The sequence below is a fragment of a genome, unplaced genomic scaffold (genome assembly GCF_019419815.1).
Source record: "Pyrus x bretschneideri cultivar Hongxiangsu unplaced genomic scaffold, Pyrus_bretschneideri_v1 Contig76, whole genome shotgun sequence".
Classification (NCBI taxonomy): Eukaryota; Viridiplantae; Streptophyta; class Magnoliopsida; order Rosales; family Rosaceae; genus Pyrus; species Pyrus x bretschneideri.
This window is the reverse complement of record NW_025999816.1, coordinates 1,742,276-1,768,853: the sequence shown is the minus strand read 5'-3', so window position 1 is coordinate 1,768,853 and position 26,578 is coordinate 1,742,276. Positions and strand designations below refer to the sequence as shown.

Sequence of the window (26,578 nt, the reverse complement as noted above, 5' to 3'; positions counted from 1 at the left end):
CAAAATAGATTGCGCGAGGCAACTACGTCCGGTCAATTTTATGATTACGTGACAACAATTGACTAGCCAGCAACGCTAGTTAGACAATAATTGGTTGCAAGAAAGAATCTCTTTTACGGTATAGGCAGTGACATCATTCCATGTTCGTCGGAACCCCATCTCTAGACTTTATTTGTTTACAGCAACAATAAATTGACCCGTCGATTGGCAATCGAGCGCAAACAGAATAGGCATTGCAAATCGTACTAGGAAGACAAAGTACAAGAAATTGAATCCTTTCTGCCAAAACATTAAAATCAAGATTAAGGAAGATTAAGAATTAAAATGATGAAGTGGGAAACATAATATTACAAACAACAGCGAAAACAGTGGGCACGGGCGCTACTACATCCGACTTATTGCCACGTAATCATATTTTACAAAAATGGCATAAACAAGAATCATTTGCAGAGGGACCTATTGTATAATATCATATACACTTAACTTTGGGGAACAGAAGCCAGGAGGAATTACAAAAGTTTGAACGCAACTGCGCAAAATGATGTTTGAACAGAGGCAATGTTGACTACAGACGTGCATGCCATCTTCTAAATGCCATTTATCTGCAGAAAGAAAGAATGAATGAAATGGCTGATATACCTTCACAGAGACTTCGTCCCTTCCGCCGCTTGCACTGCATATCTGATACAACAGTGATGTAAACGCAAATTCTGACTTGCCATCTGCACAAAGCCTTTTTAGTCAGCTGGAATCGTAGAAATCACTAGGGCACGGTGTCATGACTTCGGATTCAAGCAGCTGGACGACCCTGTGCATAGAGGGTCGATCTTCTGAAGTTGAAGAAACGCATTGAATGGCGACAGAGAGCAGGGCATCAAGGCTTTCAGCTTGCACCCCCTCACACTGTGGATCAACAATTTCTCTTTGCCTATTTTCTGTGACCAGAAAATTTAACTGCAAAGGGAATTACAGATAAATTAGAAAAATTAACTTGAATAAACGATACCCATTCCAAAAATGATATCATCAAGAAATTTCACAGAATATTTACTTGACTGGAACAATCAATCAATACCAGAGATTTTTCTTTTTCTGCCACCTATTATACTCAACAAGAGGCGTAATCGATTTCCAACTAAATTTTATGTATGCTAAAACAAACATGGCCATACTGCAGTCAACTTTATAGAACATGATTTACACTTAATGATTTAGCTTCATATCAAAAAGCATAATTATTTTTGACAAAAACCATACCCAGCCAACAATGTTGAAGCCCTTCTCAATGAATGACGCATCTGTGGGTCGTTTTCCACTTAATACTTCAAGCACCAGGACCCCGAAACTATAAACATCAGTCTTTTCAGTTGCTCTACCACTTTGCATATACTCTGCCAATGATGTCATATAACTCAAAATGTATATAAAGTTATAAACTTAAATTATATGGCACCATTTCAGAAATAACTGCCAGCAGAACGACACCAAGTTTTCCTCACTTTATGTAACAAAAACATATGTCATCTATTACACGAAGCTGATTTGGAAGCCCATACATTATCAGACACCTATAACCAAAGCAGTTGTAAATGCATGCAAACGCATTCAATCATATTAAATTTTTACTTGGGAGTTCAATTGTGTTGTTTGTTATTCTACCAGTGGTCAGGCTCTTTTAGGCTGCTATGCTGCTCCATTTGTTTGTTTAGTTTAGTACATTGCTGTTTCACTTACTACCCCCAAAATTTACAAGTCTAGACCCCCCCTAATATTTGTGCATATAAATTGTTATGGTATTTTGCAAAAATCTGCTGTAGACCAATCATTTATCTCCAACTACCATGGATCTGGTCAATGTAATTTAGGGAAGCGATTTCCACACCTTTTTTCTCCCAATACACACCCCTTTTATTCCTGGCCTTCGGATTGAACAAATCAAGGGAGAATCAGTGAACAGTACCACAGGGGTGTGCAGAAATCATTTTCCATATTTATAGAACAATATCCACATTCAGAGAGCTGTGAGCTCAAAGTAACAAAACAGGAAACTATAGTAATTTTTTCTTACCTGGAGCCAGATAACCAAATGTTCCTGCAACAATTGTCGTAATGTGAGATTCTTCGTCCTCCAACAGTTTGGCTAGTCCAAAGTCAGATACTCGTGCCTCAAGATTTCCATCAAGTAAAATGTTGCTTGACTTTATGTCTCGATGTATGATCCTAGGTGAGCAATCATGATGCAAGTAGGCCAGGCCTTTTGCTGCTCCCATAATAATATTCAATCGTGCATCCCAATCAAGCTGCTCAGATCTTTCTGTTCAAGGGATTATGGAATATTATTGTTCCAAGGGTTTATTTCTATGTACCAAATATGTATATGTGTCGTCAAATATTTTAAAAACTTCTATCAAGAAAAATACATATGCATACCAAATACTGAGCCTGATCAATGCCTTGTGTACCTCTTTGATGGAGATCATGATGTGCATCTAAACACTTATGTGCAACAACCTCGCATGGTGAGTTTAGGTTGTTTAACACATTTATGGTTAACTTTGTCAAGTATTTTTATTTGGATTTGTATAACCTCAAAGGCACCACTGTCCTTTTGTTGGACGGTTTTAAGTGTTGAATTCTTGCAGACAGTAAGTTTCATTTCTACAGTTTCTCTCTCTTTCATTTAGTCTCTTTAACCTTCTCTTCCCGGTCCTACATTAATTTACTTCATTTATACATAACTTTATTATTCATATAAACCAGATGCACATGTAACATGTTAAGGCAATGAAAATAAACACAAGAGAAGAGCATCTAACCATGAAGAGCTTCATCAAGGCTTCCACCAGATAGGAAATCATAGATTAACAACTTTGATGTTGGAGAATTGCAATAGCCCCTCAAATTCACCAGGTACCGGTGTTTTATACTTCCAAGAATTTCTAGCTCCCTCTCGAAAAAACGATCAAACCCCTCATTCATCTTTACAATTCTTTTTAATGCAAATACTTTGTCGTCATCCATTGCAAGCTTGTACACTGTTCCAAAGCCACCAACACCAATAATATGTTCCTCATTCAAAGTCTCTAATTTCTTAATTATGTCTTTAGAAGAGTACGGCAAATCCCCATGAAACATTACAATTGATGCGCCTGGAGCAAAAAGACTGTTAGTCAAGATTTCAAAAACTAGGAACTTCAGACTTGTTTGAATTAAATCAAACATAACTCAGAAAATAGCTAAGAACCAGTACCTTCCCTAACATCCATTGCAAGACCTTTACTGTCATGTTTACCAAACTTTTTATAAAGAAAGCAACCCCAGAAACACATGAGAGCCACCAAAAGAAGTGCACCCACAGTTGCTGATGCACTAATAAGTAGCCTACCAGAGTATTTCTTCTTTCCACCTTGATTTAGCTCTACAAAAGTTTGAATACCAAGCATGAATACCATAATGTTGTCAACACTTGGGATTCTCCAGAGGGAAAATTTAAAATTCTTCAAGGATTTCACCAACTTGAAAAGTCATAGTGAAACCAAAATAATTTAAAGACTTTCACGTTCTAAAGAATCTCTGGATAATCATAAACATTGCACCCATCTATTTCACATCCAAGGTTTACCTGAGCTTGGAGATTGGGAATTTGGTGATTCCCCAGGGACATCTTTGCATACCAGATTGATTTGTTTCCCACACAAACCACGATTTCCATCAAAGCTGCAAGGAAATCTGTCAATGACCCTCTAAAGAGCATGAAAATCTTTGGGGACTGCATTGTCATAGTTCAATATAGGTATAACAGGTCTTTAACCGGGGCACGATAGAGATTTTAAGCTATGTCTCACAGACGAGTGTTTGGAGAGGCAGTGACATGAGAATAGTCCCTCACAAATTTCACGTTTTCATTACAAATTGTTTTCATCATACTGGAAGACAAAACATAAAGCACACATAGGATAATAAATAGTTTGAAATGCTTTTCTTGTATTCCTGTATCGCTAGGATTGTAAGCTATCACATAGCTTCACTATTTACTGAAAACACAAACTTTACCAGATAATTAGTACTTACGAGCTTTCGGGTAAGTTGGTAAGCACTCCATCAGATGGTATTGGTCCAACCAGAAAATTGTTTGACACATTGCTACAGAAATTCAAGATTCCATTAATTAATAAAACACGACTTTATGTTAAATAAAACACCAATTGTCAAGTTTTAACATTACAGAAAAGAATGAGGTAACTCACAGCGCAACAAGCTTATCCAACTTTCCTAGTGACACAGGAATATTTCCACTGAGAGAGTTACTTGAAATATCTCTGTAAATATAAAACATAGAATAGTAAAGATTTCCACATTGAAACACCAAATGTACTGGAATTATGAACCATGTGATACGATAAATTGGACTTCATCTCCTAACAAGAAATATCCATGCTTTCCAAATTTTTTAACATTGTAACAATTTGAACCATCTGATATTAAAGTTTGTAAGAAATTAAAGTCACTTCATGCCATAATATTGATTCTATTAAGCTATTTCTTCATTGTTTTAAAACTATTTTGACTGTTCCACAGCATCTAAAATAAAAATAAACACAACATAAGCAAACAATTCAGAAGCTCAGCCAAATATCTAATCTATAAAGATAGGAAAGAAATACTAATCGTTATCTATATTGTCCATATTTTTTCAGCTCCAAGTTACTAATCACAGGATGCATTGCACAATGGGTGCAATAGATTTGAAAGTGGAACTTCAACTTGCTGGAAAGGGGATAGAGGTTGATTGGTTTAATTTTTCATTTGTAAATGGCAGAATACCATACAACCTATATAAGCGAAGAGTTTATTTGTAAATGTTATAAGCAAGTCAGAGATGGCAGTTACTGTTCAAGAATGTGTAAAACTGTAAAAGATTGAAAATTGAGACTGTAGGTGTTATTCATTATTGTCATGATAAATCATAACGGGTATCCTCGACAAATGAAATAAATAAAATAATGGCACTGAAAGCAATATTACATAATGCAGAAACTAGGAATGAAGAAGCATCAGAAAAATTAAACAAACAATATCTTTAAATCCGACTTCCCTAACTACAATGGTATAATATGAAACTCAAAATTTTATGCATAGATATTTTTTTTATGCGTATATATGTTAATTGTATAGTACTTATTTACTGAGGCATTCTTACATCTGGTGATGATGAGACAATTACGTAAACGTTCAACAATGAATGCATATCTGGACTGAAAACAAATTACTTAACAAACATAGAAAATAGGTAAATGAAGTAAAAAAGAAATTGAAAGACATTTTTTGTTAAACAAAAAATAAAGTGTTTATCAGCATGTTCGAAACAACTCACAAGAATTGGAGGTCTGAAAGCTTTCCCAATTCACTTGGAATTAATCCACTCAAGTAATTACCCTGCAAGTATCTGCAGCAACCAAAAAAACGCAACTTTAGCACGAAACAAACAGGATTATATAAGTAAAAAAGAAATGCAGTGTAAGCAAATGGAAACAAATTATGAAAAGCTACAACTTATAGCTGAATCCGCAACTGGATTGCCCAATTCAAAAGAAATACAGATAACATATATATAATTATTTCGGACTTTTATTGCAAATGTCAACAAATTGTGAATGCTACAACTTGGTCAAGCTGTACTCAAGCACAAGTTATATGATAGATTCTATGAAGGGGAAAAAAAAACTAAAATGTGAAAGTGAGAAGCATCTTCTATTACATATCAGAAACAAAAATTTATTGAAAATTATAAAAGATTATAGAAAGAACTACATGCACAAGATATCCACCTGAAAGCATTTCCAACAACTACCAAAAAGCCATTAACCTTAATTGAAACAATTTTCTAGTGCTTGGTTTGACGTGTTTCAAATAACTGCCAAGTGTGTGAAAATTGGTAAACTAATCACACTGTAAATTTCCATTTTCAAGGTAAAATTGCAGCACCTATTGTATTTTGGGGTCCTATTATCGTTGGGAATGATGCTTAAGAGATGATGAAAACTCACTTAGCTAATGAATCTGAGAGAGATCAAGGGGTTGCGAGAAATTAAATAATGTCTTTGTATAGAAGTTCCGCTGATCAGGAAAATGCATATTCCCAAATAATAAAAAAAATGCTTCTTCTTTAACTGTCCATTCTGCAACATAAGCGATATCAGAATATGTGTACAAAAGGTAGATATGTTGATGAAAGGTATCAAAAGCTTGATGTAAAACTTATCTACCTTTAGCACACATCATCTGATATTGCTTATGTTGCGAGTGTAGTCGGCAGTTTATGCATGCACCCCATTCTCCCCATCTAGAGGTAGTTTTACATGTGATATTTTAACTATGCTCCTGGATAGGGATATATATTCTCTAAGAATGGACGCTTAGAGGTGGAAGTATGCACGGGCACCGAGGAGGTTGTTTCTGTTAGTGATGGAAGTTTTATTCTAAGCTACTACACCTACATTGTGAACCTTGCCACCCAGAAAATGTGAAACAATCAATTGTTGCGATATCATGTGCAAAAGCAGAAACTTCAGGCTATGGGTTATGGGACCTGTGAATTAATATTTGATTACACATATTGATCAAAGTATTGAATTTAAAACAAGGTGTTCATGTGAGATTTTATACCGATAACAAGCCTTCAATCAGTACAGCTCTCAATTCTACTGATCACGATAAGACTAAATTTATTGATTTTGTTCAGAATTTTATTACGGAGAGACTAGATGCAATAATTATTCATGCACTGTTTGTCGTGGCAGGAGATACTAGAATCTCACAAAAGGCCATCTCTAAAGTTTTTCATTCAACTATTGGCAATTGAGCATCAGTAATTTATACACCAGCTTGAAGGGGACTGCTGGTATTATTAACAAACAGAAATTTCAAGTCACATCATCATATGATATCCAAAGAACTAAAAGAATAACCTTCTTAGTAGTGATGGGAAAAAACACCCCAAAAAAAAAAGTGATGAACAATGTATCTGTAAAACCAACATTTTTGCCAAATCACTTTATATAATGATCTCCGACCATAACTAGTTTAGAAACAGATGCAAACATCATTCAGTAGTGAACATGAGAACATTTATTGCAAGATAACAATTCGTGCAGGTGGACTTACATTCTCTCCAACTGTGTGCAATTCCCCAGGTCTGAAGGAATAGTCCCATAAAAGTTGTTGCTATGAAGAGCTCTACAATATAATACATCATAGACATGATCAGTGAGAGAAGAAAATTTGATATACCAAAGATACATCAATTACCATAATTGCTATTATATCTCTTATCATCACATACAAAATCGTAAGCTGATCTAGCTTCCCAAGGTCTGGAGGTATAAATCCACTCAATTTGTGACCAGCAAGACTCCTGCAGGATAAGCCATGAGACACAAACTTCTAACTGTAAGGCACAAAATTTACATGACACTCATGCACTGTAACCTTTTTTAAATTTTAAAATCGAAAGGATGAAAGTTTATTAACAACCGGACACTATCTTTATTAAATAGGACAGAAGGTTTAAGTATGATTAACCCTAACAAAATGAAATCAGAACAATAAATTAGGTCTCAATCTTCTATTCGCGAATGGGCTAAGTAATGTGTATGCCTCACTGCCACTGTACAGGTAGGACATCCGTTCCCCAATTAGACAGTTACGTGTACTACTTTTCATTTATTTTACATCTGTTGTGGGGGGTACTTTTAGTTCTCCACCTCCTCAATTTGTATTATAATAGAGAAAAAAAAATAACATTACTTATTCCATTTCAACCATAGAGTCCATGACTCCATGTAAGAGCCAAAATCATAAACTCAAAGATTTCTTGTTATTCCCCAGGAACAGAGCATTAATTTCCAACAAAAGATGATAATTTCAAGGGCAAGCCCAAAAATATCAAACATTCCCAATAACCAAGACTATGTCTGTCTTGTGGAAAACCAACGTCAAGAGATGTGCTCATCTCACTATATAATCTTTTGTTCATTTAGTATGAAAATAGAACTTGTAAAAATAAGATACAAGATATCAACCATTGCCATATGAGAAAAATAAAAACCAAAACCATAAACATAAATCCCATGAAATAAGTTTCTGTTCGATAAGCATAGAAACGGATGAAATTAAACAGAACTGTTGGCATTAACACTCACAAGTAGATTACTCTCTTTGTTTTGTTATCACATTTCACTCCTTTCCAATTACATGGATCAGGATCTTCTGGTCTCCATCGAAGAAGGATACCATCTGAACTAACAACTGCTGTCCTGAAGCTTAGAAGTGCCTCACCTACAAAATATATCAATGTCTATATCAGATTAGGGCATGTCATCTCCTTTGATTGACCAATAGCTATTGTGTAATAAGTATATTTTATTTAAAAAAAAAAAAAGAAGCCGTAATGTAATAAGAAATAACTTGTCCTACATAAAACAATATACTTAGCCAGTATATTATATGATTACAAACTATCCAAGCTTTTTTTAATTTAAATACAATAGCACAACCAATTTTTCAAATTAAGTAAAAGTAAACACTACCATCGACACATTCTTGGCATCACTGAATATTTTTTACCGTTCCTGGTGGTATAAGATGCCACCGTGTCAGAATATCTTATCCATCTCTCCAGGAAAATGGATATCTCCAGAAGAGATTTATGTGTTTACCAAATTAGTCTTCTACCAAACTTCACATAGACTATTATCAGTACAGCAGCAAATTAGAAAAAACAAAAATGATATGCAGTATCCCCAAGGTTTTCCTTTAATTAATAACTCATAAGTCAATATTTTTTCATCAATTATAGTATTTGACATGCCTCAAGATAACTCAAAACCAAAAAAACAAACAAAAAGACAAATGAAAAACTAAAATATGTCAAATTACCATCAGGACTAATAGCTCTGATTTCGGTCATTGTTACATAAAGCAGTAGAATGTAAAGAAGCCATAGCCCTCTCCATTTCACCAAAAAGATTCCCATAGTGGCACTGGTCAAGCATAATACAGAAACAATAATTCATCTGGCAAGCCAAGGTTTACAATGCTTCCTTCTAGTTGACGTTGACATCCAGCAGCCGGAAATGAAAGAAAAGGGAAACCTGAAAATGAACATGAATTAATTTTGATAGCAGTTTGAACACGACTAAACTTCCATTCTAACCAATATAATTCCCATTAATGGGGTGCAAAATGAGAAAGAAGTATAGAGGCATCATGTACAATTAAATTACGACACACACAGCAAGTGATAAGGTAAAACTGCATTCACGAATTAGTGGACCAGATAGTGCAAACAATATACAACTACATTTAAAAAGATCAAGGAAAGAGACAACCAATACCAAAAGAGATATTTTCGATATGAGGGCCCATGCTCTGAAACTAACCATTTCATAGCTACCCTTGTACTCCCAATTCTACCTTCCATTCACTAACTCAGGGCTTTCACAACCCTAAAATTTATATTCAGTGTAAGATAATTCGTTTTCGACCCAACAAAACAAAACCCATATTTGACTAAAGGTAAAACAGAAGTCTTTGCATATTGACCGGCACAACTATGTAGTAAACCGTCAAAATCGAACAAATTTTAGCACGATAGGTGAAAATGTACATTTATCCCAATATGTAATTTAGTATAACAAGCTTCATAGCAATAAGGGCTAATCAAACAATGTCAATCAACAAATGCAATTAGTAAATCGAATAATACATCGAAATTATCCGAAAGCAACGAAGGAACATCCACAAACACAAAATCTTAAGGTCCATCAACCATTTTTCGATTTCTGAAATTAGAAATTTATGAAATTCCGAGTCCACTGCTGGTCCTAACAGCTGAAACCAAGTCAATTAGCCTCCAATTCACCAGTAATTACAAGTCTACGCAGTTCGCTAACATGGCAATAAAAAAGATAAAATCTTAAGGTGAAATTGAAGTGAGATTTACCGATGAATGCTAAAAGATGAAGCAGCAGCTCTGGTTTTCGATCGATCTGAGACGAATGCAATGCAGATTGAGCTGGAACGGAGAGATGTGGCACAAGAAGCCAAAACGACACCGCACCCACTCTGTCCGACTCTCCCAAGTGTCTGAGATTTGTGTGATGCCCAAGACAGGAGAGAGAGAGAGAAAGGCGAGTCTGTGACAGTGAGAAGAGAGAGAGAGAGAGAGAGAGAGAGAGAGAGAGAGAGTGTGAGGAGGTGAGTGAGTGGAATTTTAGATGCTTTTGAGAATTAAAAAATAAATAAATAATTGGAATAAAAAAAGAAAGAGAATTCTCTACCCACCTAATCTCTTTATCATTTCATGTCTTCCTATTTGAACGGTCTTGGTTAAACCATATCAACATTTTATATTAATTTTTTATATAGATAATAAGATAAAAAGTAATATATGAGAAGAGATGATAAAAGAGAATGAGAATAAGAGGGTAGAGAATTCTTCTCTATGAAAAAAGCATCAGTGAAGCCAATAGAAGGAAAGTGGTTTCGCACGAGTCTACGCTCACCTTCCGTACGTGCCAGTTGCCACCGACACATAACATTGGAAACTCCCAAGATCCTCTTTTAAGAATTTTCTAATCACATTCATTTATCGTGTAAAAAATTATTGTAAATTTTTTTATTTAAAATTAAATATAAGGCGAGGAACCCCGAGGAACCTCTCTAGAAAACCCCCTACTAAAAAGTAGATAACTGACCAAAAATAAAATAAAAAATATATATAAATAATTTGACGGGAGGGATTTACATGATACAAATACACCGGCATGTGAAGTCACGTGCTAGTAATACAAGAACATGTGCTATTGTTTTTCACATCTCATTGTGTTATTAGCATAAAATGCCATTGTAGCGAATATAGTAATAAACTCGTGTCATATAAATTGTTCCTCATTTTACCGTAATGTAAATAGCGCATTTAATTTTATCTTGTATTAAGTATAACGATTCTATTTATATTTTCCTATTAAAAAACGATATTCTTTATATTCAAGGATGGGGGGATTTAAGCTAGATAAAAGAAAAAAAAGATAATTTTCTCATTTCACACATAATTGTTTAATCTTATATATTGTTTACGTTCGGTTTATTAATAAATTAAATTGAAATTAGGTGTTATAAGAAATTGATCATGTTTTTGAATGTTAATATATTGTTTATGTTTTTAAGTTTTGGTGTTGTTTATTTTAGGATTTTACAGTGCAAGTTTAGAACGTGAAATGAAAGTTTAGGGTTTTAAAATGCTAGTTAGGCCACATGGCTACAAGTATAAGACTTACTCCAACCCAAAACTCAAAGTTTAGATTCTGAACTTACTTTAACCCTTAGACCATCTCCAACAATGATCTAAAACCTAAAATTTCCCTTTCCTCCCCCCCCCACCCAAAATCTACTCCAACCCATGACCTAAAATTAACCTAAAACCTAAAACTCATTTGAGAGTCAAATACCAACCCAGATTTAAGCCACAAACCAAAATGGGCCCCACCAACTGAGATTGAAACTGGGGCTGTGAAGCCCAGTTTCCACTTCCGGACGCACGCACGCGCGATGACAATCTGCCAAACAACAACCCCACGTGGGGCTGTTCCCTCAAGTTTCAAAGGTAAAAGCAGCCTAACGGTTACTTTTTAGAATCCAATGGTGATGTTAAATGGGCCGTTGGTTAATCCAACGGTGCAGGTTCAAATTTTTTTTTTTTTTAGTTTTATATCGGCTTAGATCAAATATAATTAAATATAACGGTAAAAAAAAAGATCTAACGGTCCAAATTTAAATCCAACGGCTAGAATAATTAAAAAATTATTTAACTTAAAATTCAACCAAAAACTCTATAAATACCTATGTATTTGTTCAAACATCCACACAAAACTCACTTTTCTCCTACAATTCTTCCAATTTTCTTTATACCATTTATTCTCATTTCCAGAATTTTCAAGATGGCAAAAGAGCATGTTAGAGGTCGTAATTGGACCTTTGACAAAGATATTGCTTTATGTTTGGCATGGATTTCGATTAGCGAAGATGGTGCCGTCGGCACCAATCAAAGTAGAAAGGTTTTATGGGGTAAAATCGTTGATAAGTTCCATGAAAACTCCAACGCCGGTCGAAGGGAAGTTGGTGGTGTTTATGATCGGTGGAAGATTATCAACAAAGCGTGCACTTTGTGGAAAGGAAGCTTAGAGAGAGCCATGGTTGACATGGCTAGTAGAAGGGGGCGCCTCAGAAATTGTGAGTTTATTTGTTGATATTTTAGTTGTCATGTACATAATAGTATTTTGCAACTAATTGTTTTTATATATTTGTTGCATAGGATGACAAAGCAATGTCAATTTACAAGACAAGAACTACACCAAAAAATCAAGCTTTTAATTTGCATCATGCTTGGAACATCCTCAAGGATTGTCCGAGGTGGGGAACTGATGCGAACCAACAATGTGGAAGATTATTTCATAATGAAGCCCCACCCCCAAATGATGTCAATGAAGGTGTGAATTTTGCCGACAATGAAGGTGTCGAACAAATGACCCCAACTTCTTCTTTTGCAAGGCCCCCGGGTAGAGATAAGCAAAAGGAAGCAAAGAGAAAAGGGAAGTCCCAAGATTCGACACGTGCACAATTTGCTAGCGTAATGGCAATAATGAACGAAATCCAGTCCCGTCGGCAAGAAGAATCGGCCCAAATGCTTTTGGCCATGAAGGAAGAAGGGGATAGGGAGCAAGAAAGGTTCGAAACTAATTTGATAATGGAGGACCTCGACAAATACACTCCAAAGAGGAAGAGATACTTACGTGGTAAGCAAAATGAAATTTTACGAAGGAATGCCATAAGGAGTATATTTCAAGATGATGATTCATCTCAAGACTATCACCCAAGTCCATCACCAAGTCAAGATGGTGAATATCATTATTAAGTTTATGTAGTCTATGAGTTTTCGATTGTATTAAGTTTATGTAGTTTATTCATTGTTTTTATTTTTATTTTTGTCTTTTTTATTTTTTAAATTTATGTGGTTTATTAAATGTCGTTGGTATTAAGTTTATGTGGTTTATCTTGATTTTCATGTATTGATTTAGTGATTTTTCAAAATTTATCGGAATTTAAATATTTTTCGGTTAAAATGTTCATAAAATTAATTTAGGATAGTCTACATAAATTTTTTTTTTTTAAAAAGTTAATTTAAAAAAAATAGCCTTAATTTATTCTTTGATAATCTGGGGCTAAAATTTTAAGCCACAAGGATTGGAGTAGAAAAGCTGTTTCTAGGCTAAAACCTAAATTTTCTAGGCTAAATATTTTTAGGTTTTAGGTCACCATTGGAGATGGTCTTAGGGCAAACATGAGTTTTAACCCAAAACTCATTTTTGGGGCAAAATTAGACCAAGATTCCCCCTGAATTAGTGGAGCTGGCCCACCATTTATGTGTATTTTTTTTCAGTTTTATATTTATAAATTCATTGAATCCAATGACTAAGATCTAATATGATCAAATCCAACAGTAAAAAAAAAAGATCTAACGGTCCAAATTTAAATCCAAAGGCTAAAGTAATTAAAAAAAAATTATTTTATGTGTTTCATATTCATAATGTTCCACAAGTTTCATAGTGTCGGTTTAGAGATTTTTCAATATATTTATCGGAATCCGAATATTTTTCATTAAAATTTTCATAAAATTAAATTAGAATAGTCTACATAAATTTTTTTTTTAAATTACTTTAAGAAGAAAAAAAATATCCTAAATTCATTCTTTAATACTCTCAGGCTAAAAATTTAATCCATAAGGATTGGAGGAGAAAAATTATTTTTGGGTTAAAACCTAAATTTTCTGGGCTAAAAATGTTGGGTTTTAAGCCAAGGGTTGAAGATGATATAATGCATAACATTAAACAAATTTAGTATCGAATTCGCCATCCACGAGATTCGAACCTAAGACCTCTTACTTCCAAGTAAAGAGGAATACCACCATATTGTAGCACTGAGTGGCAAAAGGAATAACACGTCTTATTTTATACTATATAGGTCTAAGCTGGGAGAGATTTTTCAGTGTGTCAGAAATAGAGTCTAGCACACCAAGTGTGATAATACAAATAGTTGTACCAGATCATATTTTCGACACACTAAATATGAAACAAGGTGCAGTTTGGGTTGGTTCCGATTCAAGTGTAAACCGCACACTAGAGCCATTTTTTATCATCTCTCCCTTTGATGTGCCAATGAAAAGTGGAAATTTTGGAGGACTCCTGAATCCCACTAGGAATAGAAAGGACTTCCAAAATATGTCGGCGACTATTTCCAATCAAAACCCCAATTCAATGAGCTTGACCTACACATATTCACACATTTTCCACCCTATAACCCGATGGATACTAGTTTTGGGCACCTGGTCTATTTGTCCGGTCCCAAGTTCAAATTTGTTACTTTAATGTGGCTACAAAAAACGATGATCTAACGGTAATAAATAATTTGTTACTTTAATGTGGCTAAAAAAAAACGATGATCTAACGGTAATAAATAATTAGGATAGTTTGATAATGTAACCCTAACTTAGTCATCGAGTTATATACAATGATTATGAGACCACAATCTTATGAGAATTGATTGGTGCAATCAACAATGCATAAATCAATCGCAGCTGGTTCCAGAGAATAAAAAAAACTCCCAGAAAAAAACATACTACATCAACTATGAAGCTATAAAAAAAGTCCATAGTCTTTGACAACGTCCAAAGCTTTGTTTACACTAATTCTAGATCCAGAAAGAACCAAAACATCAAAGGCATGAATTCTTTTTAAGTCATTGGCAAGGGACTCACTCTCACATTCCATGCTAATAGCTTTAACATCATTAATAAGTTGGAAAGCAAATGCGCCAAAGAACACGTATCTATTACCTTTCCCATCAACCGCTATCTTCCTACGATCTCGGAATCGGATTTTACTCCAACCTTTATATTCATCAAGTTTGATATTTTGTACAACTATTGGGACTAAATCGACACACATACTCAAGGTATATTATCCAACTACAAAAAACAAAAGAAAAACTAATGAAAATGGCTTGAAAACTTTGAGTTTTAAGTTTTAACGATAAGTATAAAATAAATGATAAAATATACCATGATTAACTTTTTAGTGTAAAAATGTAATTTTTCGTTAAGTGAACAGTACCATAAATTTTTTGTTAAAATTCCTAAAAACAAAAGGTATCAATTTATTCTTACAGAAATATTTGTAAATAATGAATATCACTTACGCTTTTACCAAAAACTGTTTCAACAATTTTAAAAGTAGTTCATACGAGGACGGGTCTTCCTTTGTTGGAATTCTATTTGATATGCTTCTAAGTTGGGTTGGCGGATGAGACTGGGTGGGCCCAAAACACTACCTATTAAATAAGAATTTCAGCCATATTCGGTCTCCCAGAGTCCGAGAGAGGGAGAGGAGCGGTGAAAGATGACTCGGGGAAAGCAGAAGATCGAAGCGCAGAGACGAAATGCGGAGAAGAATCAGAAGGCAAAAGGGTCTCAGTTTGAGGCCAGAGCCGTTGCTCTCAAAATCACCTGTCCAATTTGCAAGGTTCTTCTTCCTCTTCACCCTTCACTCTCCACCTTGATCCAATCTTTTACGATGATCCATGAATTTATACAATTATTCAATCCAATCATTATTATTCTTCTTAAATTTTATGATTCACTGAACAAACTCACATCTAATTGATTGCTATGGGCCGATAAAATGAAAGCTTTGAATTGAAGATTGTACTTTGATTTGATGATTCAATTGGGACTAGTTGGTAGAGTAAATGGAGAAACTTTTGGATTAGAGTTCATCGGATCCGACTCTTAAACCTCGGGTAAATTGTCATAGGAGGCTCTTCCGCTAGCGATAAGTAGGTACATTTATTTGCGATTACTCGAATTGTGTATGGACTATGAGTAAAGGTCAATATATAAGACATTCTAATGGTCTGCATACCGTTTTTCCAATGAACAACGGGTTTCGCGTAAATTACATAAGCAACGTGTTTGATTTTGGTATAGAATATGATTTGACATTATTGTTTGATCATTGATTATTGCTGCGACCTGATTTGTGATAGTTAAGTGTGAGATGTAGTAGTTGGATTTCCAAAGAGAGTCCGTGTGTACACTGAACTATGAAGGATCTGAGATAGATTTTCTACTCACGAAAGTATGTCTAGTTGTCAAGAAAGATTTTCCTTTCAAGTAAACTTGTTTGTCGTGTGTAAGAGGGACGAAGGAAATACAAATTTATCTTCTTAACCGTGTGGTCATTCTAGTTTTACTGACCCTTCAAAGTTTTCCAGTGACTTCCCGATTTTTAAGACGCTTTTTTATGCCAGTTTTTATTTTTCCATGTTTTATAGGAAATATAATTTATCAAAGAAAATGATAAGCATTACTGGAGGGGACAGGATTGACAAGAGGTCCGCCAAAACAACTACGAAGTGAGACAAACAAAGGTAAAAAACAGCAGATATAGCTGCAACCTAGAAATCCCCACAAAGCGCAGAGACCAACCAGTCCAACCTGAAAACTAAAAAAACTGAAAAATCCAGATTATACCAAGGGGAAAATCCGTAAAAGTTTTAGACATAAGGTGCTTTCTACTAAGATGCTAGATTTTGAAAGGAATAATTAGAGAGCCTAGGGTAGCAGATAAATTATGGTTTGACCGTTTGAGGGCTTTTGGCTAGTTGTCAGAGTAGAATGATTACGAAACAAGACTGTTCGTATAAATATTCTTGTATTTATTGTTTGTATGGGATGATGAATCCGTCCTTTGGAGATTACATTTCTTCGGATCAACTTATATCTACGAACTACTATATTTCTTGTGGTACATCACTTGTCCAGCCTGTGGTCTTGTTTCTGTTTCTACTGTGTATGGTATACCTTGTTTCAGTGACTAATAAGTGGTTCACTTGATTACCAATCACTAATAAACAAAAATTCTTGTGCTTTTTAATCTCCAAATACCAGCACGAGTGGAAGGTATATTTCATTGATATCATAATGGGGTCAAACATAAATAGTAAGACCGTTTCCACAACTTTTGTGGGTTATTTGTTGTTATTGTAACTTTTACCTTGTGTCAATTTGTGGATTGTCTGTTGTAACTTTTTACATGGATGATGAATCTATCCATTTGGAGTTTATATTCTTTTGGATCAACTTGCACCTATGAGTTACTATAGCCCTTTCAGTATACCACTTTGCCGCCTTTTGGTTTTGCTTGTGTGCTTTTGTGGTTGGTATACTTTGTTTCCGTTATTAATAAGTGGTTCACTTTGTTAGCAATCACTCCTAAACCAGAAAAATGTTCTTGCTTTGTTCAGTCTTAAAATACCAGCATGAGTGGAAGCTATATTTTATCGATACATAAAGGGTCAAATTTAAGTCGGAAAACTATTTCCACAACTTGTGTGATTTATCTGTAGTTCTTGTAGTGCATCAGTTTCTATGGTATAGTTATGGGGGACTGCTTGTCCACAGTGGCTGTATCAGTTTGACTATTAACAAAATTGTGTTTCTTATCGAAAATAAAAATTTTAAAAAGGAGTTTAACTGACAGGATATAATTGATGACCGCATAGGAAAAGGATCCATAAGCTATATGTTACTTTTGTCCACTCAAACATGCTCGAGTAGTGGAAAACATATTTCCTACTGGTCATACCATATGTTTTCCCAGAGTCCGTGACCCATAAATCATTGGAAGAGATACGCGATGCACTTAAGATAGTGGTTGTGTACCCAACTGAACGAAGGAGGTAGAAGTAGTGGGTGTCCCTTGATAAGCATACATTGTCTGGATCTGTGCCACCTGTCGCAGGGGGGATGTCAATTCATCATGATATTTGATATGATGAATTTTTTGTGGAAGTTGGTGATGAGCAATGTATCATACTGGTGTTGCGAACTCGAGTTCCATCCTGTGATTGACTTGCCGAATGATCTCCATTCAAGCTGTCCTTTCTATTTCCAAATAAATGTTTCATAGCGAGCTTCCTACATGTCTCTTGAGTATATTTTAGTTTACCTTGACAATAAGGTACACGATAACATGCATTTATTATCAGATTTAGAGATGGATTGTGATCTCTTCACCCAGGAGGAAGATCAGATTGATTAACTTTCTATTTCCAATGAATCAATGATTATTCTCTGTGGCAAGGAAGAATAAAGACAGCGACTTTTCATTTTTATATAGAGTTTGGTAGCAGTACTGGAATGCAAGCTTCCCAGAAATTGAAAACTTGGAAGGTTTAACTAATGTCTTCAGTTGGATGGCTTGAGATTTTAAAATCCGGATGTCATTGGGTCACATACTTTAGTATATTGCTTACCGAAAGGGTTTTTTATGATCTATATTTGGAATGTGTACTTATCGAGAAAAAAATGCATGTTTAACTACAAATATATGTTGATTCTTTGTTTATGCATGCTTTGGTGGTTTACTCTGTAACGAAATGTGTGTTTTCAGGTACAACTTGCAAACCCGAAGCAACTTAGTGATCACTATGGTTCCAAACATCCCAGAGAAAATCCTCCTCCGATCGAATCAGAATGATCAGTTTCTCATGTGAAAGAAAGCATTAAAGAGCAGAAGTAAAATGTCCTTGCTGTGTTGTTTCAGGGTTTGGACTGTATAGACTTGTATGAAATCCCTCCAGCTTCTGACCCTGGTTTGTAAACCGTTGTATGACTAGGATGAATGATTGATAATGTTCAGTCAGATCTGGAGTTACATTGGCTGTGAATTTAAGTTTTGTTTCTGCTCTAAGTTTCTATGTGTAATAAAGAATGAACTGAACAGAAACCCGAAAATTTTCGTTGTATCTCTATATCGAACGAATACTTACATGTTTCCTGTGTTAGAGATCTTTTGTGTGGACTTCACTCTGCCTTTAAACTCTCTATCTGAACGATGTAGCCGTTTCTCCGGAATGTAAATACCGCCTCATATAGGTAATTCAATTCCGGAATTTAGGAGTCCGGTTACGGATTTTAGGGGGACCTCGCTGTTTTTTTAATTCTCTAAATGCTAAGTAAATGCTTGAATACCTTGAAAGCAGAGTGATTCCCCTTCTTCCCTCTCTATTCCCATTTGGTAAACACGCCATTAGTTAACGGGATAAAACAGGTTGAAACAGATTATCCGCATGTAAATTTGAATCAACATGTTAATAAGAGCTTAATACCTGACCCGTTTAAGCCTTAACCTGAACCTTTTTTTTTTTCTGTGTTATTTTGTGTTGGGTTAACATGTTGTGCATAAAATTACCAGGTCACCATTGTTGTGGATTGCGAGAGTCGGGTGATAGGGAGGGCAATTTAGTGGTGGGTTCGTCCACTAAATGAGACCTAAGTAGTTCTATCCTTCAATTGTAAATAGGAGGTCTTAAATTTCAATTTCGATGAAAAGTTCAATACTAAATTCCTCCATTATTAACTATTGTGTGATTTAGCCCAAGTCCCTCACTCCTCCGGCATTAGCAAATAGCAATCCTTGTAGAAATAGCAATATATCTAATGTAACCATTGAGGCAATCATGAGATTTATTGCTCGTTTGGAAGCGTTTTTAAAATGATTGAAAGCGCTTTTGAGGAAAATGTTTTTTTGTTTCAAAAAAACACTTGAAATACTTATTGCAAGAAGCACTAATTATGTGCCTTAAACTATTTTTAAAATATTTTCAAACGAAACTTTATGCGACTATAGAAATAGCCCCTGTCCTGGCTTGCGAACGTTGTATGGTAATCTGGGAGGAGGATTGATAATAGATTTTTTTTTTTTTTACTTTTGTTTTTGTTTTTGTTTTTTTTTTTCGGTTTTTTTTGGTTTTTTTTTTTGTTTTTAAGAAGAAATAAATTTCAATATATAAGGTTGAGAAAATTGTAGCAGTGGCTTTCAACTTTAACTAAATTAGATCTATCAACTAAAAATCCATTACCATTGGTCATTTAACTGATTAAAATGTGCTACTTTGGTCATTTTTGTCAACCCTGTTAAAACTTCTGTCAAAATAAGTCACTTGTCATGCACGTGAAGTCAGAATCAAGGGCCCAATATGGGAAACTAAATGAAAACATAGTAGAAATGGTCCCTTGAAAACTTTAACCCAATTAAAGAAATAGTAATTCAACTTTAATCCAATTGGAGAAAAATTCCCTCACCTTTACCCCAATTATAGCAATGATTCTTCCAACACAACTCATTTTAACAGAAGTTTTGACAAAGTTAACAAAAAAGACCATAGCTTTACATTTAAGGAGTTCAGAGACCATTGATCATAAATTTTTAGTTGAGAGACAATTGCTTCAATTAAGTTAAAGTTGAAGAACTATTGTTACAATTTTCTCTATAAGGTTACACGGGAAGTGAAATGATATTTTTTCTGTTTGTTTATTTGTTTCTTCTTTTTTTATTTGTTTTAATTATTTTTTATAATATGCACCATTAGGAGGTTTAAATGCAGTGTTGTCTAATAATCCACTTAACAGGTTTTAAATTTGTGGGCAAGCTTTAAATGTGAATGATGTACAAAAATTTGGCAGGAATAACGGAATAAGTCTAATGTTGTTCTATATAGGTACACGATCTGCATCCATCGATCGATCCATCATGTTAGACGATAACTAACCTCAAAACTTTAAATATTCGAGAGACTGTTAGCAATGTAAGTTTGTACCCTTCGTCCCGTGCAGCCCCATCCTTCAAGCGTCGGGGCAGACAGATTGAGGGAGACCGAGAGAGAAACCATACAGGTGCATCCCCATTCTTAAGCCTGTTTATAACATAATTATTCACCTCTACACCACAAGTAGCGTATGATATGTATGAAACAGTGGAGAAGTAAACTTCAGCTTCATTAGGTAAATAATAAAATTATTGTTATAAGATTCGTAATACATTTGCAATCTCGTTCGGTCATATACTTCGATCTATGCTAGTGTTACAAAAGATTTTTCATCCATCCATCTCAAGATTTCCATACCTTCCGTAAATAACACTTTCGCCAATTCAAAAAAAAAAAAAAAAAAAAAAAAAACCAGGAAAAGAAGAAATCGAAAAACAAAAACAGAGATAACGACAGATTTCTCGTGTATTGAACAAGAAGCATGAACCACAAACCCTTGCACTCTGCCAGGAGCAGCAAATAAAAGGGCAAGCAATTTTACCTCTTAATATCGATGGAAAAGTGTGGTTTGGTCCTCCATCGAAGTCACAGTATCTGATAAATGTCTACCGAACGAAACTTGTATACCAAGGTAACATTTTATAAACCAAGAAGCCCCAACTTTGCAAATCACAATAACTTCAGTCTAGCACATCTTCGCAAACCTCAATGATCTATATTTAGCTACTCAAGCTGGCAAAAGTTTATGAACCTGAAAACCATTCACCTTTCGTCCAAAAAGAAAAAGAAAACCATTCACCTCAGAGTGTGAATCAGAAGTTATTTTGATTGATCAGCCTGTTCAAGAGAGTGGTCAACAGGGCATCCCTCCTCTCAGCTCTGCTCTCTTCTCTAATCCTTCTCTCTTCTTCCCTCTCTCTCCAAGCCTGCTCAACCATTAACCTCTCCCTCTCCGTCTTCTCCATCTTTTGCCGCCATTCCTCCTCAAACAGCCGCCGCTCCAGCGCCCGCGTCTCCATCATTTGCCTCCACTCCATCTCCATCCTCTGCTGATGCTGAAAAAACTCCTTAAGTAATTCCTGCACACTGCTAGTACTACTTCCACTTGCAGCATTGGTTGCTCTTGCCAATACTACTCCTTCCCCCTTCCTTTTCTTACCTTTCCCATTGCTATCCTCCTCCTCTGCGTCTTCTGACAACTCATCCGACCACTGCCCTGACCTCGATTTCCTCTTAACCAGTTTCTTTGGTCGGGCAGAACCCGCCTCGGATTCAAGAAGCAATCTCTGCATATTCTTGGCTCTTTCAGTAAACACTGCGTGCAACTCCTCAAAGAATGGACATTCCCGCCCACTCTCTGGATCAGACGTCTCCTTCCCCTGAAGATATATAAGTCATTATTACTAAATAGTGTTTGCTAAAAGCCACTTCATAACCATTTCGTTTTTAGTTTTTATTTTCTGTTAACGAAAACTGAAAATTGAAAACGAAATGGTGATCAAACGACCTCTAAGTGATTTCAACCAAAACCCTAGAAAAATCCAATTGGGGGTGTTTGGGTGCGTTGTGAGTTTTGAAAATTCATACCTTGTAGCGAATGAGGAGGTTCTTCCACTTGCACTTGCACTGCTCGGGGGTTCGATTGAAGCCTCTCTCAGTCATCTTAGAGCTCACTGCCTCCCACTGCGGCTTGCTGCGCTTCGATACAACGGAGTCCCTAATCTCCAGCTCCCCACGGATCGCGATCAGCTCCCTTGTCTCGTCCGGGGCCCACTGCCCTGCCCCGGTCGGACTGCTAATCATCATCTTCATCATCCCCCCTCCTCCTCCTCCACCTCCTCCGCCGCCGCCTCTAAGTCCCACGCTCGCTTCCTCATCTCCGCCTCCACCATACATCTTCCCCCGCCCTACCGCGGTGTTCTCTTCCCTGCTCCCGAAACCGCAATTATAGGGTTTCGTCGTGGATTAATACTTTTTGCACGCGTTCTTGCTGGAGAGAGAAATTTTTTTTGGTTAAATATAAAAAATGGTTCTGATATTTGCATAATTAATAAAAATGATCATTGTGATTCAAAATCAATAGAACTGATTATTAAGATTGTTTACCATCGATGATTTTGGTCATTCTGTTAAAAATTATTTAGACAATTTTCAAAACTTTGTAACTCAATCGATTCTTAACCAAATTCGACTTATAATATATCAAAATGAAGATAGTAAAGTGTAGAACAAAATTATACCTATTTGGAAGTCCGGTGGTCGGAGATGGCCAGAAAATAGCCTAAAAGATGACTAGTTCGTGGGAAAACTGGAAAACTCGACGGAAACTAAGTAAACTTTAAACGTTTATAACTTCTTCAGTACTCAACGAAATCAAGTGATTCAAAAATGAAAATCATACTGCTCGATGAGACAAAGATAATGGTACCTTTGTTGATGGCTAACTCACCTTGGTTTTCGAGTTAGCTACTTTCAAGGCTTTTTTCCGGCCAAACCAATGCGATTTAGCCTTCGAGAAAGGTACCATTATCTTCGTCTCATCGAGAAGTATGATTTTCATTTTTGAATCACTCGATTTCGTTGAGTATTGAAGAAGTTATGAACATTTAAAATTTACCCAGTTTCCAGCGAGTTTTCCAGTTTTCCGCGAACCAGTCACCTTTCAGACTATTTTCCGGCCATCTTCGGCAACCATTGGGCTTCAAAATGATATAATCTTGTTCTACACTTTCCTATCTTCATTTTGATATATTATTGGTCGAATTTGGTTAAGAATCGATTAAGTTACGAAGCTTTGAAAATTGCCCAAAGAGTTTTTAACAGAAGGATCAAAATCATGGATGATGGACAATCTCAGGGACCATTTCTATTGATTTTGAATCTTAGGGACCATTTCTATTGATTATGCAAATCTCAAGGACCATTTTGGATATTTAGCGAAAAATTTTAGTGCGTGGAAAAAACGATCATGTAAATGAAGTATAATAACATAATTTGTTTGATTTTTTTTAACTTTTAATTAATTGTATTATTATTCATGTGCTTAATCATGTTCCAAACACAATAAAAAATCACTCGTATAAAAGATTGTTTTCAATGCATGCTCTCTTGCTCGTGCGAAAGATCGTTTTCAGTCGCGCGTAAAGCGGTGTATAGGGTTTTATTTTAAGGAAAACTAATAAAAAAGAGTTTCAAAACTTTGAGTTTTAACCAAATGTCACCTAATAACTTTATTTAATGATAAGGACAAAAGATAAAAAAGAAAAAAAAAACACAAAAACTTATTCAACCCAAAGCGCATGACCACGAAAGCAGTGCGAAAGCAAGCATCTACCAATTCAACAGAAAACCAACCGTGGAAATGCAGCACACGAGAGAGAGAGAGAGAGAGAGAGAGAGAGAGATTGTGAGGGTAGAGAGGAGAATGCCAATTAAATCCATTAAAACTGACATCAACAAACCCCAAAATTTTTTAGAGAGAGAAAAAAAAAATATTGCTGACATTAATACATGATTACCACTTAGCCCTACACGTGGGATAGCCTCTCATCATCACCCCATGTTCAAATTATGGAATTCTTTATTAATTTTAACCCTAATCGGCTAAAACCTAAAAATAAAAAATATTAGATTATGATCCTCAATGAAAGCACATTAGCTTTTCTGTTGCTTTTTTGATCTTTCATTTATGTTTTTGTTGTTAATTTTGTATTGAATAAATTTAAGGAAAGTCAAATAAATTGTTTGAAGAAATGTTAAAGAACAAATAGGAATGTGAAAATCATTATTCTAACTCTGTAAGAATATAAACATGATTGCCAGTGATTTATATGATAATGAGAAGAGAGCTTCAAAATTTGAACCTTTTAGTGTTCAGTTTAAAAAACAATGATAATGCCAGTGTTCAATTTTCAGAAATAGTGTTTAGTTTACGAAATAGTGACAGTACTAGTTTATGAAATAGTGATAATACTAGTGTTTGGTTTAAGAAATAGTCAGTGCTTAGTTTACGAAATAGTGATAGTACGATTACTTGGTTTAATAAATAGTCTATTTAGTGTACGAAATAGTGATAGTACTAGTGTTAAGTTTAAGAAATAGTCAGTATTTAGTTTACGAAAAAGTAATAGTACTAGTGTTCAGTTTAAGAAATAGTCAGCGTTCAGTTTACCAAATAGTCAGTGTTCAGTTTAAGAAGTAGTGATAGCATTAATATTCCGTTTAAGATATAGTCAATGTTTAGTTTAAGAAATATTGTTCGGTTTAAAAAGTAGTTAATGTTCAGTTTAAGAAATAGTGTTCAGTTTAAGAAGTAGTCAATGTTCAATTTAAGAAATAGTGTTTAGTTTTAAAAGTAGTTAATATTTTGTTTAAGAAATAGTGACAGTATTAGTCTTCATAAAACTGAATAATGAAAATTTTCTTTTATTTTTGATCTTGTAATATTATTACTTCGTTTGTTCTAAAAAAATTGGAAGAATAGTCAAATAAACAAATAAACAAATAAAAATAAAATAAAAAATAGATTGTTTATGGAGTGAAGTGAAATGAGAGGGAAGGGTGGGGAGAAGTAAAAAAAAAATGCGAGAAAAAGTTGATGTGGATGGGTAAGGTGAAAGGAGAGAGGAAAATTGATGGGAATATGTGAAAGAGGGAGAGAGAGAAAGAGGTTGAACGATTGATTGAGCGAGGGAGAGTATGTGTATGTGTGTGATGGACTTGTTGGCTTTTTTTTTTATTTTTTTGTTATTATGTAAAACTTTTGTCATTTTTATTAAAATTTGAACCATTTTTATTAAAGTTTAAGTCATTTTTATTAAATAAAATTAGTAGATAGTTTTTTGTTAATTAAAAGTTTTGAGAAGCCCCTTTCATTAAAGCTCATTTATTTTAATGTTTTACATTTGTGTTAGGTGAGAGGCTAAACTTATTGATGATATATAATTGCCGACTAAAAAGATATAATTGACTTGAATTCAGTAGCTATGTGTTTGCATTGCACATGCTTATTATTCACTCATTATCCTGTTTAACTTAGAATGCTTTATGGAAGCTAAGTTTATACAAAATAATTAAACAATCCAAAACATATTCACTAATCAACGTTTCTTTCTCAATTGCATAAGCTGAATATATCAGTGCCTTTGAAGCTACAACTCAAGCCATATGGCTGAGATTTGTACTGCATGACTTTGGTGAAGAACAAATTGAACATACTACTTTGATGTGTGACAATACCTCTGCTATTGCCATGTCAAAGAACCCTGTTTTCCACCAGAGGTCTAAGCACATTAAAAGGAAGTTTCACTTTATCAAAGATGCAATTCAAGAGGGAATTATTGTTCAACAATTCTGCAAGAGTGAGAAGCAGCTAGCTGATATCTTCACCAACTTTGGCTAAAGACAAATACTGTAACTTGAGGGGCAAATTAGGAGTGATGTCAGTTAAGACCTTAAAAGGGAGTGTTGGTTGATTAAGGTCTAAACTGCCATTTTCTTTATTTCTGTAAGTTGTTAGTCCATGTGATAATAAGTTGTTTGGAATCAATGGTTGAGATTAGCTCATTTTGCGTTAGGCTTAGATGTGAGCAAGTGGGAAGATCTCATAGGATTTTGTAATCAATGCTTGGATGAGCTCATAGGCTCTTCTAGATTTTCTCAGTGCCTAACGACTCTTTTGTACTGTTTTGATGGATGAATGGATACAACACAGAGATGAGCATATTGGCTCTTTGTGAGATTTTGATCAAAATCTTTGCATCACCATTTTCCTTTCTCTCTGAGTTCTAGTTTTCTTCTTCTTAATCGCTACAATACTATTAAGCTTTTACAAATTCTAACAGAAACAACAACG

General features: G+C 35.0%; 2 protein-coding genes and 1 long non-coding RNA gene across 5 annotated transcripts; 1 reads left to right on the top strand and 2 right to left on the bottom strand.

Moving 5' to 3' along the window:
* Positions 1–296: 296 nt before the first annotated feature.
* LOC125472890 (LRR receptor-like serine/threonine-protein kinase FEI 2) lies at positions 297–10,234 on the bottom strand. 3 transcript variants are annotated; one of them, XM_048574915.1, is made up of 14 exons: positions 10,004–10,234; positions 8,938–9,152; positions 8,202–8,337; positions 7,343–7,414; positions 7,165–7,236; positions 5,375–5,446; positions 4,248–4,319; positions 4,072–4,143; positions 3,623–3,717; positions 3,251–3,418; positions 2,817–3,149; positions 2,069–2,314; positions 1,258–1,391; positions 297–954 (listed from the first exon to the last, which is right to left on the bottom strand). In XM_048574915.1, the coding sequence occupies exons 2-14, from the start codon at positions 9,032–9,034 to the stop codon at positions 742–744; spliced, it is 1,782 nt and encodes a 593-aa protein (XP_048430872.1). In that variant the 5' UTR covers positions 9,035–9,152; positions 10,004–10,234; the 3' UTR covers positions 297–741. The 3 variants fall into 3 exon arrangements, with proteins under 3 accessions (XP_048430872.1, XP_048430874.1, XP_048430873.1); XM_048574917.1 differs by lacking the exon at positions 10,004–10,234 and adding an exon at positions 9,274–9,331; XM_048574916.1 differs by lacking the exon at positions 10,004–10,234 and having other exon boundaries at positions 8,938–9,267.
* Positions 10,235–15,341: 5,107 nt separating this feature from the next.
* LOC125472900 lies at positions 15,342–18,946 on the top strand. Its single transcript, XR_007254876.1, has 2 exons — positions 15,342–15,635; positions 18,567–18,946. It is a non-coding gene; the product is annotated as an uncharacterized LOC125472900 (long non-coding RNA).
* A 1,990-nt stretch (positions 18,947–20,936) lies between these two features.
* On the bottom strand, positions 20,937–22,701 carry LOC125472870 (trihelix transcription factor GT-3b-like). The gene is made up of 2 exons (XM_048574857.1): positions 22,312–22,701; positions 20,937–22,103 (listed from the first exon to the last, which is right to left on the bottom strand). Exons 1-2 carry the CDS (start codon positions 22,618–22,620, stop codon positions 21,537–21,539), a joined length of 876 nt encoding a protein of 291 aa, XP_048430814.1. The 5' UTR covers positions 22,621–22,701; the 3' UTR covers positions 20,937–21,536.
* Between the last annotated feature and the right edge of the window lie 3,877 nt (positions 22,702–26,578).